General features: G+C 42.9%; 1 protein-coding gene across 10 annotated transcripts in view; it reads right to left on the reverse strand.

The window, feature by feature from the left end:
- Positions 1–15,665, reverse strand: part of utrn (utrophin) — a 188,431-nt gene that overhangs the window by 161,184 nt on the left and 11,582 nt on the right. For all 10 annotated transcript variants that reach the window (XR_011038911.1, XM_068341986.1, XM_068341994.1 and 7 more), the window contains 8 exons: positions 13,744–13,805; positions 12,461–12,553; positions 11,650–11,727; positions 10,337–10,429; positions 8,274–8,446; positions 7,073–7,188; positions 6,306–6,472; positions 2,958–3,188 (listed from right to left, as the gene is read on the reverse strand). Coding sequence is in view for 9 of the 10 variants with exons in the window: in XM_068341986.1 (XP_068198087.1) it covers positions 2,958–3,188; positions 6,306–6,472; positions 7,073–7,188; positions 8,274–8,446; positions 10,337–10,429; positions 11,650–11,727; positions 12,461–12,553; positions 13,744–13,805 (1,013 nt within the window). In the remaining variant the exon portion in view is untranslated. The remainder of the gene's footprint in view (positions 1–2,957; positions 3,189–6,305; positions 6,473–7,072; positions 7,189–8,273; positions 8,447–10,336; positions 10,430–11,649; positions 11,728–12,460; positions 12,554–13,743; positions 13,806–15,665) is intronic.

Here is a 15,665-nt window from a genome sequence, read left to right on the forward strand (position 1 = left end):
ATGTGATGGGCAGGTTTGGTATCCAGGAGAGGAACGCAGAAGGACAGATGGTAGTTGACTTTGCAAAAAGGATGGAAATGGCTGTAGTGAATACTTTCTTCCAGAAGAGGTAGGAACATAGAGTGACCTATAACAGTGGCGGTAGGAGCACACAGGTAGACTACATCTTGTGTAGACGGTGTAACCTGAAAGAGATCAGTGACTGCAAAGTAGTGGTAGGTGAGAGTGTAGCCAAACAGCATAGGATGGTGGTGTGTAGGATGACTCTGGTGGTGAGGAAGATCAAGAGAGCAAAGGCAGAGCAGAAGACGAAATGGTGGAAGCTAAAAAAGGACGAGTGTTGCATGACTTTTAGGAAGGAGTTAATACAGGCTCTGGGTGGTCAGGGGGTGCTTCCAGATGACTGGACAACTACAGCTAATGTGATCAGGAAACAGGTAGGAGAGCACTTGGTGTGTCACCTGGAAGGAAAGTAGATAAGGAGACTTGGTGGTGGAATGAGGAGGTACAGGAGTGTATACAGAGAAAGAGGTTAGCCAAGAGGAAGTGGGACACTGAGAGGACTGAGGAGAGTAGACAGGAGTACAGGGAGATGCAGCGTAAGGTGAAGGTAGAGGTAGCAAAGGCCAAACAAGAAGCTTATGATGACTTGTATGCTAGGTTGGACAGTACGGAGGGAGAGACTGATCTATACCGGTTGGCAAGACAGAGAGATAGAGATGGGAAGGACGTGCAGCAGGTTAGGGTGATTAAGGATAGAGATGGAAGTCTATTGACAGGTGCCAGTAGTGTGATGGGAAGATTGAAAGAGTACTTTGAAGAGTTGATGAATGTGGAAAATGAGAGAGAACAAAGACTAGAAGAGGTGACTTTTGTGGACCAGGATGTAGCAAAGATTAGTCAGGATGACGTGAGGAGGGCATTGAAGAGGATGAAGAGTGGAAAGGTAGTCGGTCCTGATGATATACCTGTAGAGGTTTGGAAGTGTCTAGGAGAGGTGGCAGTAGAGTTTCTGACTGGGTTGTTCAACAGGATCTTAGATAGTGAGAAGATGCCTGAGGAATGGAGGAGAAGTGTGTTGGTGCCCATTTTTAAGAACAAGGGGGATGTGCAGAGTTGTGGCAACTGCAGAGGAATAAAGCTGATGAGCCATACAATGAAGTTATGGGAGAGAGTAGTGGAAGCTAGACTAAGGGCAGAAGTGAACATTTGTGAGCAGCAGTACGGTTTCATGCCAAAAAAAGAGTACTACAGATGCAGTATTTGCTTTGAGGATGTTGATAGAAAAGTACAGAGAAGGCCAGAGGGAGCTGCATTGTGTTTTTGTAGATCTGGAGAAAGCTGATGACAGGGTGCCCAGAGAGGAACTGTGGTATTGTATGAGGAAGTCTGGATTGGCAGAGAAGTATGTTAGAGCAGTGCAGGACATGTATGAGGTCTGTAAGACAGTGGTGAGGTGTGCTGTAGGTGTGACAGAGGAGTTCAAGGGGGAGGTGGGACTGCATCAGGGATCAGCTCTGAGCCCCTTCTTGTTTGCTATGGTGATGGACAGGCTGAAAGACGAGGTTAGACAGGAATCTCCATGGACTATGATGTTTGTAGATGACATTGTGATCTGCAGTGAGAGCAGGGAACAGGTGGAGGAGAAGCTAGAGAGGTGGAGGTTTGTCCTGGAAAGGAGAGGAATGAAGGTTAGCCGCAGTAAGACAGAGTACATGTGTGTGAAAGAGAGGGACCCAAGTGGAAGAGTGAGGTTACAGGGAGAAGAGATCAAGAAGGTGGAGGATTTTAAGTACTTAGGCTCAACAGTCCAGAGCAATGGAGAGTGTGGAAAAGAGGTGAAGAAGCGTGTACAGGCAGGATGGAACGGGTGGAGGAAAGTGTCAGGTGTGATGTGTGATAGAAGAGTTTCAGCTAAAATGAAAGTAAAGGTGTACAAAACTGTGGTGAGACCAGCGATGTTGTTTGGTCTAGAGACAGTATCACTGAGGAAAAGACAGGAGACAGAGCTGGAGGTAGCAGAGATGAAGATGCTGAGTTTCTCTCTGGGAGTGACCAGGAAGGATAGGATCAGGAATGAATACATCAGAGGGACAGCACATGTTAGAGGTTTTGGAGATAAAGTCAGAGAGGCCAGACTGAGATGGCTTAGACATGTCCAGAGGAGAGATAGTGAATATATTGTTAGAAGGATGCTGAGTTCTGAACTGCCAGGCAGGAGGCCTAGAGGAAGACCAAAGAGGAGGTTTATGGATGTAATGAGGGAAGACATGAAGGTAGTTGGTGTGAGAGAAGAGGATTCAAAGGACAGGGCTAGATGGAGGAAATTGATTCGCTGTGGCGACCCCTGAAGGGAAAAGCCGAAAGGAAAAGAAGAAGAAGAAGTGGGGTATTGTTTGTTTTCTGTCAGCTCTCTGGATGAGTGAGAATCATTGTCTAGACCTGTGGCCATATTGTTTCTGATGATGCTTTACTGGGGAAATTGAATTAAGTATGTGAACAACAAACTGGAGTGATTTTACTTGGACTTCCTGAAAGGCCTTCTTGTTCAAGTGGCTTTGAGTCTTGTTGCTGTGAGTTTCACCACCAGCTTTCTGCTGTGACGTGGATTCCAGACTTCACAAATATTCGTATTAACACCAAGGGAATCCTGCCAATGTCCCTGCACTCACATGCACAGACACACACCCTGCAACGACATCAATTCAAACAGGAACGCAAGTTCTGGACCAGGGCGCCATGCCATCATGGTGCCTCAAGATTTTCAGAAGAATTCCTGGCTTTCCCAGCATGTCCAAAAAACAGCTCCACAACTCATTCAAATAATAAATGAATCACTGCTTTTCTTTAATGACATTATAATAAATATAGCTTTTCACACCACTGTCTCGATACGTACACACTTTTCTGTCTGATACACAATCTAACCCAGAGTAAACATGCAAAAGTGGTCTTACCTCATGTGTGTGAAACTGCTCTTTGACTTCCTCCACGTCATCTGACACCTCATCCTGAATCTGGAGGGCATCCTCTGCTGACAACAGCCAGGTCAGCACCTCCTCCAGTGTGGTCTGGTAGCTGTCCAGGTCCACTTCCAGCAGGCTGCCCTCCAGGTCTCCCTCCATCTCTGTCATGGTGCTGTGAGTCTCAGGCCTTGAACTGCTGCCCGCCCCCTCTGTCTGTACATCCTGGAAAACATGAAGCTAGCAGTGAATGCACGATCCAAGCAGATTATAGGGCATGTGCTGACAAGTCACGACTATATGTGGAGGAAAATTTTGCTAAAAGAATTAAATTTCATGGTTTAACATCACAAATTAATGGGGAACAGGAGGAATGCATATCTTGATTGGATATAAATAAAAATACAAGGTCAAGTCTTTACAATAAATAAAAATAAAAGAAAAATATTTTCCACACATATAAAAAGCAAAATGAAAACTTAAACACAAAACCATCACACTGCAGCCATAAAACATCAAAGCTGCGCCTGAGACGTTTTTGGTTTTCATTCATTGACCATCAAACATCCAGGAGAGGTTCCTCTGCAGCACGCCATCAACTGCCCAGTTCATCTTAAACGTAGAAACACAAAACAGAAACTGCAGGTATTCTGGGACGTATTATGTGACGTATTATGTGACGTATTATGTGACGTTTGTAGACGGAGTCTCAGAGCAGGACAATGTCCTAAGGACACATATTTCATGCTCATGTTTCTCAACCTAACGCCTTAAGGGAGATAAATCGTTTACATCTACTGTAACTCAACCTTAGCTTTGGTATTGTTAGTCTTTCTCTGCCCTGAGATGAACCGGTGACAGGTCCAGAGTGAACCCCACCTCTCGGTGTCAGCCCACCAGCCTCCCTGTACAGTATCAATGGCTAAAAACACATATGGACCATCTCAACTGTGAATTCCAGTCCAGTGTTGCAAACTACCATAAACATGCCTAGCCATTTATAAACAACAATATAACCAGAATATTCCAAGTTGTCTGGAAAAAGCTCAACAGGGTAGAATTAAAGGTCTGAATCTGAAATGAACAGAAGATAAACTCTGCAGCAGCATGCCAAGTGAAAAATGACAGAAATGTTAATGGTGGTGTGTGGCCTGTTTTAGCCCGTCAAACGGTCCTTTGTTTCCCAGGCTGCATTCAGCATTCTGTGTAGCACTGGAGGCGACAAAGCCAGATGGCGAAAATATCCAATGACCTTTCGAATATTTCGGAATAAGTTACTAAAATACTGTAAGCCCTTATGTTAGACCTGTGTAGGCTGGCAGAGACAAAGCAGAAACGAGAGAGAGAGAGAGAGAGAGAGAGAGAGAGAGAGAGACAGAGACAGAGAGAGAGAGAGAGAGAGAGAGAGAGAGAGAGAGAGAGAGAGAGAGAGAGAGAGAGAGAGAGAGAGAGAGAAATTGTAGCCTTCGTCTATTTACTGACTCAAACGGCTGTAAAGAAAAAACTGTGGTCAGGCTCAACAGAAAACTTTATCATCACCCGATGATTTGCTCAACTCAGTCCCAGCATTCATCACTTCTGCAGTTGTGAGTCTGATTGGTGACAGTAAAACTTTCGAGATCTATGGAATGAAGTTTACTTAACTCTCCTGCTAATGGTGTTGTCACGACAACAACCCAATAAACAATCAGCGCTTACAATCAATGCTAAGAATCTGTAAGTGAGGGGGAACCAAATGAACCAAATGCACGCATTAAAAACAGAGTCTTTATTTTTACTCCACTTCATCTCACTACCAACAGCATTACGCATCACTTCCTATGAGGGTGGGGGGGTTCCAGGAAAGAAAACCCCTTAATGAACCAACCAGAGCACCTTTAAAAAAGACTTATCCAGCACTTGTTCCAGGACATGTGAAGTAGGCACCCATGGGCAATAAAAACCTAAGAGGTGGTTTCAGGATTTCATGACCAAAACCAGCTTCCCCAGGGATGTGTGTGACTCAAGAACCGACTGCAGTGGGGTGGAAGGGACTAAAAATAGAGAGAACTAAAAGTGGACAAATTATATAGCTTGGTTTGTTTATAAAATATTACAACATCACAATAAATTGGCAACAACTTGAATTCAGACATCGGACCACCATCATCCCCGTTAACTTCCTTCCCTTCATTCTATCCGTGTGTTTGCAGCAGCATGCAGCGCAGTCCGCTGGCTGATATCAGAGGGGTGGGTCACGGCCCACCTCCCTCTTCGCCTGTGTCTGCTGTGCCTTTCATGAGTCGTGCAATGAAAACGAAGGAGCTGGCTTTTGATAGAGGGAGTGATTACTCTATCTGGCAACACACACTAGTCGTTCAGCCTAACCATAACAGTCTGTAGCCTTCAAACTCAATCTGATCACAAACAACACAGCAGTAATGGCTGATGCAGCTATGGGCTCCGATTGCTCTGCAACTACAGCTTTTCAATTTCAGAAGCTGGAGTTGAAGAAATGACGAGTCGCCTCAACATTTATAGGAGAATAGTGCCTTCATGTCTACAGGCCGGGGGCTCAGACAGGCAGTCACCGGGGAGGTGCAAGAGCTGCTGTGTGATAATGGAGAAATACCTGACGCATGGGGATTAATGAAGCTGCATGACACTCTGTTGTTAAGGGTTGTATCACAACAAAGTAATCATTAACAATTTGGTGTAGAACAACAGAAAAAAAATCAATGTTTTGTTTTTTTCCCTATGAACCATTTAGTTATTGTCTATATTACTGCCAACACACTGACAAATTCAGAGGTCATCCAATAACTGGGGGCTTTGGGAGTTTGTCATCATCAAGGTGAGCTCAGAATATATAAAACACATCTTTCATCATCCTTATGGCAGGAAGACTTTGACTATAGATTCAGAAAGGGTCGAAGATAAAGACTAAATACATTTGAGGACAAAAGATCCTACATTACATAAAACCGTATATGTGTGCCAGGCTTTATAGTGAAGTTAGAGGAACACTCTCATGTCGCTGATATTTTAACTTATGTTTTTGTTATGTGCTTTATGTTAACTTCAAGCTTCGAAATAAATATGGTTTGATTCAGTTATGAATTCTTGTAATTTGCTTTGATCCATCACACTTGCTACCAGCTGTGGATTCTAGCTCATAAAAGAGCACCTTGGATTCCTAAAAACACAGATGTAGCTCTGGACACCTCTACTTCTAGCGTGAGCTCTTTAAAACCATGTGGTCACTGAACATTGACTCCCCTCTTAGCCTTACCCACAGGTCCTTCTCGCTTATGTCACAACAAGAGATGTTTGGTCTGAAACCTCCTGCATGGTACTTTTTACCTGAGCACTGAGGCCTGGAGCCAAGTCCTCAGAGTCCAGTTTGTATTTGCGGGGCAGGGTCTCTACTTCTCTAATAGCCTCCATGCTGACGTCTTTGGGTAATACAGCAAACAGCGATGTCACGTACATGATGATGGACTTCTTATCTGGCAACTGGACCGCCACATCTGAAAGATGATGGGAGGGAGGTGTATGAAGAGCATTAAAATCAGAGCTACCGATTAAACAGGAGGCAGGAGGGAGAGCGCAAGGTTACGAGTGAAGATGCCAAAACTAAAAAGGGAGGAAAAGATGAAAGGATATTGGAATGACAGTGGTTTAGAGTTACAGGTGAAGGTGAGATTGAGGGAAGGGGCTAACACAAGCTCTGATTATTGACACAGGCCATGCTTGTTCATGTCCCTGTGGGGACACAAAGAGCAGCAAAACATGTTGGCATCCACCAAGACTCTACAGGTGCTACATGAACTAGAACAAACAGTCTGAACAAACACAGCATCTCCTGCCAAAGAAAACTCCAAAGGCATTACACCAACGTGAGTTATCTGCTGGCAGGACATAAGTCATGAGTCAATAAATCAGAATTTTGGACAGTGAATTGTATGTCATTCCACATTCAGTCTTTTGTTTGAGACTACTATAAAAGGTCTTTTCAGCTTTAAAAAAAGAAGAAAACCTACTGTTACTCTTGTCCAAACAGATACAGATGGAGTCCAGTCTTTGTCTACGGTGCACTAAAGTATTTGAAAGGCTGGATGATCAGTTACCTTCAGGATCCAGTAGCCTCTCGATACCCAGCTGGTTTCTGGCTACAGAGAAGGCATGGTCCAGTCTCTCCACAGGGCTCAGTCGGACCACTTCGTTCCAGCTGAATGCACCTGGCCTGAAAATATATTAAAACACAACAAATTTCTTTTATTAAGGTTTTAGTTCCTTTAGGAATGGACATATATTTTACTAAATGTTTGTAATTTTCAAAGAACTTGCGCTGCTTGGGGGAAGCAGAGTCTAGAATACTGATGAGAGTACATGTCTTATCTGAATCTAGCAGGATTTATCTTGTTCATAATTTCTTCTGATTTACATTGACATACGCCAACATTATGCTCTGCACATAAACAATGTGGTTGTTTGGGATAACAACATTCTAAGATGCATTTTTGAACAGTAAACAATGTTTGTCTTCCTGTGTCCTTTACATAGGAATAGTTAAATGACCATTGTGTTACAGGAGAGACCTGTGCTGAATCTAAATGGGTGTGGAATTTTTGTGCTCAGTGACCCACCTAAACCCTGGCCCAGGTCTAAACCAACACCAGCCTTTCTCACAGCTCAGTATGTATGTGTGGGGGGGGGGTTGTTTTTGTTCACATGGCACTTGTAAGAACAAGGTGATACAGGAGGGGAGACCGACCCCTATGTTTCTCTCATTCTGTGTCTTTCACACACAGTGGTGCATTCGTACACACACACACACACACACACACACACACACACACACACACACACACACACACACACACACACACACACACACAATGTATGTGCAAACAGCGACATAGCAGGCGAGTAAACAGAGTTAAGTCAAGCAGCGTACACACAGCCGGCAGGCGCTGACCTGTCAGCCTGACCTCCTACCAATTAAACACTGATGCACACACAAACACACACACACAGAAAGGTTTTTACATATCGGCCATTTCTACATTCTTGGCCTTGGTTCATGACAACATGTGAAGGTCATGAGTCAGTATTAAAGGGAAAACACACACCATAAACATAAAGCAGAGCATTAATGTCAATGCACCAAATCAAAATAAGGCACCAAAGTGCAGCCCCTCAAGTATGAAAAAACAGTGTGAAAAAAATCAACACAAACTACACACAATAACAAACCGATAATCACAGAGCCACTGTGGTGGAAACGACCAAGTCGGGGCCCAGTCTGCCCCGCTGATCGCTGCTCACCTGAAGTGGTGCAGGATGCTGTTGAAAGCCAAACCGTCAGCCCAGCTGGTGGTGAAGTTCAGCACATTGACTTCTGGGTATGAGCGGGAGCACTGACGAACCCAGCTCAGCAAGATCTTCTCACTGTTGGTCTGCTGTAGGTTGGACATGACGTCCTTCATGATGTCTTTGACCTAATGAGGACGGGAACACACACATTAGTGAAGCAAATCAGAGAAAAAATCAGGTGTGCTTCTTGCTTGTTTTGATTTACAGTATTTTCCACACTATAAGGCGCACTGGACTACAAGGCGCACCCTCAATAATTTGTTTGTTTTATCATTTATTTCATATATAAGGCGCACCGGATTATAAGGTGCACACAAAAAAAATTAAAAAAAATTTATTTGATAAACTGCAGCGGCTGTAGTTGCGCAATCCGTCCACTAGATAGAGCCGCGCTGCTCAGACAGTCATTGCATTCATGACTTCCTGACTACCTTTGAATGACTCCTATTGTTATGTCAATAGGCCATTCTGAGCCACATCAAGGAAACCTGATCACTTGATCACTTTGTCATCTTAAAGGAAGTCAACCCGCATAATAAAAAACCTTACATTAAAAACTGGTTAAATTCATTATGAGTGCAGTCAGTGTGAACAGAGCGGATTATTTCCTGAAGTTCGAAGCAGGTATTTAAGCTCCGACGTTTGTCTTCGTCTATTAATTAAACATTGTTTCGATCGATCGGTAGTCCAGTCGGAGGTGAGGTGCAGCTATTTGTTGCTGTATGTCCTAAACAATTGTTTAACTAGTTTTTAATGTCAGGCTGCTAATTTACTGGCAAATATGACGCTGTTTTACTCCTAGAACTGACTTTAACGTCGGTGTCTCACCGCTGTGAATCTCACAGCACGTCGCTGCAGACAGAATACACAAGCCTGAATGCGCCCCTCCGCCGCCCACCCAGAGCTATCAACTACATTTGTAAATCAATTGCAGCACACCCGTTGGCACCTTTGTCTAGCAGTTACTCTGCTCTTGAACTTTCAGAAAAGGCTGGAAGTTCAGCTTTGAGGGTCTTTCATTCACTTTTATGCCAGTTTCTCCTTGTGTTTCCACAGACTAATTGAATGGACCGTCACTAGATTCCAGATGACAGCACAATGGCATTTTTTAGGCCTATTGAGTTTAAAGTGGGTTATTTCCGACACCAAATAGTTAGGAAATACTGAGATCAGTCAGTCAAACTTTATTAATAGAATTGTTGAAGTTCTTTATGTTTTTCTATGTAATCACCGGTGCTCCTACAGTCTGCTCTACAGTCTGAGAGCAGCTCAGAGCCAGGACTTCAGTGACGCCCCTTGACTACCGTTGTTAGGGGGCGTAGGTCAGAGTGCCTTGTGAGGGTGCTCCTCTGGTGGCGGAATGCGGCATGACCGGCGGCCAGACTGCCGGCTTTTTTTCAGCGATCATTTTTTTAACCAATATTAATATGAATATTAATCCATATATAAAACGCACCGGATTATAAGGCGCACTACAGGTTTATGAGGAAATTTTAGGCTTTAAGATGCGCCTTATAGTGCGGAAAATACGGTAATTTCTTTATTGATTCACAGTGATGTTAATGGGCTCAGAATGAAGTGTTTTGCTGTGCTGATATGGAAAGTATTACAGCATGTCTAACATACAGACTATGTAATGAATGGTGTGACATTCGTTTTGAATCGTGAAAAAATTAAACACTAAAGAACTGGCAGTGTCCAAACACTTTTAATAGAGTTTCAACATCAACAGATTTCCTTCAAATGTCTTTTGAAATTCAGCAAGTTTCCGCTCAACGAAGCAGACAATGACAAACATGTTTACATGAACACGTGTGTGTGTGTGTGTGTGTGTGTGTGTGTGTGTGTGTGTGTGTGTATGTGTGTGTGTGTGTGTGTGTGTGTGTGTGTGTGCTTGTGTATATGTATGTGTGCGTGTGTATATGTGAGCGTGTGTATATGTGTGTTCGTGTGTGTGTGTGTGTGCGTATGTGTGTGTGCGTGTGTGTAAACACGAGAGCAGTGAGTGTGCTAACCTGCCAGTGGAGGATGATACTCCAGATGAGGCCCAAAGTCAGCTTATGGTTCCCGTCCACAATATCAGTCCCACCAATGTTCACCAGATCCACCTGAAAGACAAATAAAATAGACAAACAGTTGTGAATTCAAAAATTCCTGTTTTGAAAGAAAAGCAAACCTGGTTCCACACAATGTTTTCTTTCTTTCTAAAATATTTTTAGTTTGCTGCTCCCAAAAAAATTTAATGAATAGATGTTTATAATTCATCTTTTTAGAGTAACACTGAACAAAGAACATGAGTTGATATTGCGTCAAATCTGAGTGACCAGAATTCACAGCTGGGTTCTTCTGAGCCCTGTACTTCTCCCTCATTAGACTATAAAGTGTTATTCTGCAGCCTTGGCAGACACTTATCATATGAGCTGAGGTCATGTGTGAAATGATTACATATAAATATTTTGGAGTACATGGAGACATGGGGCGGAATATGAGACATGGGGTGGAACATGAGGCCAGGTGTCTGACCAAACTTCTTAATGAGAACCATCTCTGGTCTTTTCCTCAATGGAAAACATCAGCAGCTCTGTGGACAAGTGAGGAGACGGAATAAATGATACAGAAAGAACGGATTTCCCTGTTTCCTCTCTAGTTACAGCTTTTGATTTGTGCTAACTACTGTATATATATTTGTAATAATATAATATTTACAATATATAAATTTGTCCAGTCAGTTGATGGCCAGTGGGAACTTTGACCTTCAGTGCTGGCAAAGACGGTTTGTGGCTCCATCAGGAGAACAAACAGCAGTGGTTCTACACAAAGTCCAGCCTCTGCTTTGCCCAGCCTGTTCCCTCCAGCTATTAAGGTGAAGGTATTTAAGACCAACTATTGGACATTGATGGCTTCAGGAGGAGAGATGAGGGTTAAAATGAGTGAGGGAGGCAGAAACAAAGGAACGATGGTGAACACAGAGGGAAAAAAAAATCACACATCTAAGATTCAAAGGCCACAGCAGCCCATATAAGGGCATTTCCCACAGCATATTCTGAGCCTTAGCTCGGCTAACAGCCCCTTTTCACTCACTCACACACACACACACACACACACACACACACACACACACACACAGTTAGCCCAGGGTTAACCTAAGCCTAGGCTGAAAAAGTTTATGCGCATGAGGATATCAGAACCCAAAGCCATGGTTACAACCACTTCAGTAGCATGTGGAGAATATTAACTGTAGCAGAAGTCATTTTGTTAAAAGCAGCCACCATACAGCAGCTGAGTGGGGTAATAGCACCAAAAATAACAGAAACCATGAAGTACTCACATTATTTTGATGCAGGACTTGAAGTACTTTATTGACATTATTGAGAGAATGTACTCTGGTGGAGCCTCTCTCTTTGGTCTGACAAGAGAAAACAGCAAAAATTAACATGTTCACTGTTCAATCATTAATCATACAGCAGCAGGAATGTGCAGTTTGTAAAGGCAGCTAAATGTGTCAAGGAACACAGGAGCATCTAGGAGCATTTATACTCATTACTGTGATAATCCCAACTTAAACTATGGCATAAGATTTGAGGCAGTGCTATGAATATTCTTGTCATCACTCAGCAGTTTCTCATCATGCATTCATCAAACCCATTAACCTTTCAGCAGCGTCCACAGGCTAGCTCCTTGGAAGATGAACATACGCCAACTGCAAATCCGCTCCAAGTCTTCACATACCTCAGCCACTCATTAGCACCCAATTATAGAATCAGTATTTTGATATCAGGATGTGTGTGTGTGTGTGTGTGTGTGTGTGTGTGTGTGTGTGTGTGTGTGTGTGTGCGTGTGCGTGTGCGTGTGTGTTCATATGGTATAGACCGCGTTGGCACTCATACAGCTGCAGGTGCTAGAAAACAGATCTGCTGCTGAGGTGGTGACATGGATATAAAAAAATTGATGTGTGTGCGTGCGTGTGTGTGTGTGTGTGTGTGTGTGTGTGTGAGTGTATGCACATAGTTGTTATAAATGGCCACAGATCAGATATCCTCAACAAGGTAATCCCATAGATGTGAAGCTAAATTGTTTTCCCAGTTTGACTCATTTGTCAGTAACTTGCTGTAAACGTCAGACATATGACAAGAGCTCACCAAGGCGGTGCCAATGAGACCCTCCAGCAGGTCCAGCAGTTTCCTCCCATCCTTCAGGTCAGAAAACAAATCCTTGATGGGCGTCTTTCCTGTCTGAGTAGATAAAACAACATAACTGGCAGGTTGAGTTGACACATTTGCAGTATCCAGCGGATGAGAGGTGCAGAGTGACAAGTGACAGAGTGTTTCTGCAATCCAGAAACAATGATCCAATGTTGCTGCTAGACTTTCTCTGGTGTTACCTCTCCTCTACAATGTGACCCACTGTGGGTGTGATATTGCTTGCTACCATGTTGCTTTGGATAGAGTTGAGACTTCAGTAACAGGAAGTTTCCTCCAAACACAGACCAACTGCTCTTGTGACAGAGAATGTGCAGGTGAGAACTCAAAAAAGTCACTGTCCTACCGTGGCCCTAGCCCCAGTTCCCCTTGAAACACTAGAGGACTGCTAAAGCCAAATAATAAACAGCAACCCAAAACCCTGAGTGATGTGTTTATGAGACAAATGGGTTCTATACACAAAAAAGGCCATAGTGCTCTGACAAAAACTGCTCAAGGATGGACAAAGTCAAGGAATAAATGTGTTCAGTTAATTGGTCTGCTGTTTGTTTCAGTGCTTCTTTGTATGAAATGAAGTACAAACATGGTAGCTATCTGGATAACCGACTTTAAGCTGCTACTTTTTTCACACAAGCACAAGACAGACGGATGGAACGTGCTGAGGGAGACACTACCATAGTTTGATTTTGTTTTGAACAGATACTTTGCACATCGTGCACACCCATTATGATGGAAAATATGCAAAGAAAGCCTCATGATGCAGTTTCTAAGTTAAAGGCATTCGGTCTGGCTGTCGAAGTAGAAAATAGAGCCACTGAACATTAGCTTGGCATCATTTACCGCAGTTGTGTTTTACTGCTGAGTTACAGGCATTGTTCAGAAAAAAATAATTAAAATCTTTAAAAATATTTCTGAATACTATTTGTTAAATCTCATGTTACAGCCCCTCGACACCTGCAACTATAGACACCTGCAACTATAGACAATAGTCCCAAAGGCTCAATAGTCAGAAAATTAGGGTAAATGCAATAACATTTCTCACTACAATAGGTATAATTGTCAACAGTTCTATCTATTCCTCTCCTTGTATCTCCTCAAGAGACGAGACATTCTAAACACAAAACATCAGACTACTTCAGTTCATTCACTTCAACATCAGTGAGTTTCAAACTGCAGAACAAGGTTGGCTTTCATTACAAATGGTCTGAAGGTGTTCACATTACCTTGGAAAACTGTGCATTAATCCATTTGGTAAAAGTTTTCTTCTGTACAGTGTCATGTTCATCTGCAGAACAGAGAGGAGAGAAGGTTGTTAGAGATGAACGGGTCCATCATAAAGTGGACATGAGCTAGTTTTATCACAAAAGCATCACCACTGGTTTATTTCAGGAACAAATTATGTGTTAGACTAACATCCTGGTCAATGATTACTGTTGGAGACATTGTGGTTTAAAATTGTTATTATCAATGTGACTGAAGCGCAGCAAAATACCAGAAACCAAATGTAGGCGGGTGGGTGCACAGACAACAGTACAGGTCATACATGTAAAACACTACATGTTAGACCAAAAAATAAGACCCCACGATCGTAGTTCTGACGTGTTCCTCTGGTCCCTGTATACAACTATACACGTTTTTCACATTCTCCTCCCTGTTGACTCCCTCTCCGCTCCTTACTTCTCTCAGGACGACTCTAATAAGGCCTCATTGTGTGTCTGGAGGTTCAGCGGCTGCAGGGCATGATTCCTCTAATGGATCAGGAGGACCTGGAATTCACTTTGAAAATTACTTTATCTTTTTCCCATGTTTGAAAGAATAATACCTCCCTTATTTAAGCAAAATCACACCACAAGATTTATTTTGAAAACAGGAATTCCATCATAATCAAGTGAGCCTAAAGGAGTTTAGAGTCCTTGAGGTTCTGACTCCAAAATGACCAGTCCACCGAGCTCCAGGCCTCAGGACTGTTCACCTGATGGAACATGTCAAGAGAAATACATTCACTGGATCTGAAAGCACATCTAGGGGTAGATGACTGTTTTACCGCCATCCTCATTTAACGCACCGCTGAGTAAAGCAACATGAGCAGAAGAAAGGGTCAAAGGTTATAATCACCAGCCCCAGCAGAAGACGGCTCATTTGTTGTGGGTATATAGAGTGACTGTTTGTGTGTTCAAGGGGAGAAGAAGCATTGAAACAATAATGTACAGCAAGGGGAGGCCTCAGGGGGCAGTGGTATAAGAGAGGTTTTTCCTGGGGCTCGTTTCATACATCCAGATGTTGAGTGTTGAAATGTAGTACTTCGGACCAAACAAAAGTTGTGTTATAGAAGAAGACCAAATGGTCTGGTGCTGTGACTTTCACCAACTGGACAGGTCTCATCTCAACTGATGACTTGAAGTTGTTTGATCGAAACAGAAGAAACCCTGCACAGCATTAGAAGACCCATCTAAACATGCAGAATGCATGTCTGACAGGGACTCTAAAATGTTTGTCTTAAAGACCTCCTCTGTAAAGAATATTTTATATATGTTACAACAGAGTTCAACACATGGGAAATTTAACTGCACATAAATCTGCTATGTTTTAAGCCAGATCTTTAAAACAATTACAAATTTTCTGCAGACTGAGCCAGGCACCACTGAACTCTGAATGAACAAATCAGAAGCTGAACCCGCGAATTGGTGTAAGACAAGGCGAGGACGATCGATGAAAAGAATCCAGTGTTTTCTAGTAGAGTCTGTGTCAAAATCCTCATTAATAAACAAATGGTGAATGCTGAGAGGGGGGAGGAGTGGAGACAGTCCGATCAGAAGGTAAATGAAAGATATTATCAATACTTGTCTTAGACTTTTGATCCCTATGACCGGCAGGAATAACCAGTAAAATTTACAAGTAAACATTGAGTAATATTTTATATGACTATCTTCACATAGTGAATGCAAGTTTTCAATTGTTGAATCTCACATTTATTCCTGCATAAAGTAGAACAGAAATAAAGGTAGTTAAGCTTGAACTGTTGACTTTAGTGTATTTTTGTAGGTAAACTGAACAGGAGATTTTGCCCTCAGAATGCACCAGAATGCAGGAAAACAACCCCATTTTCTAAAAAATTTCCCAGGGGAGGCCCCCCTGACCCTCCCAA

The sequence above is a fragment of the Antennarius striatus genome, chromosome 19 (assembly GCF_040054535.1).
Source record: "Antennarius striatus isolate MH-2024 chromosome 19, ASM4005453v1, whole genome shotgun sequence".
Taxonomy (NCBI): Eukaryota; Metazoa; Chordata; class Actinopteri; order Lophiiformes; family Antennariidae; genus Antennarius; species Antennarius striatus.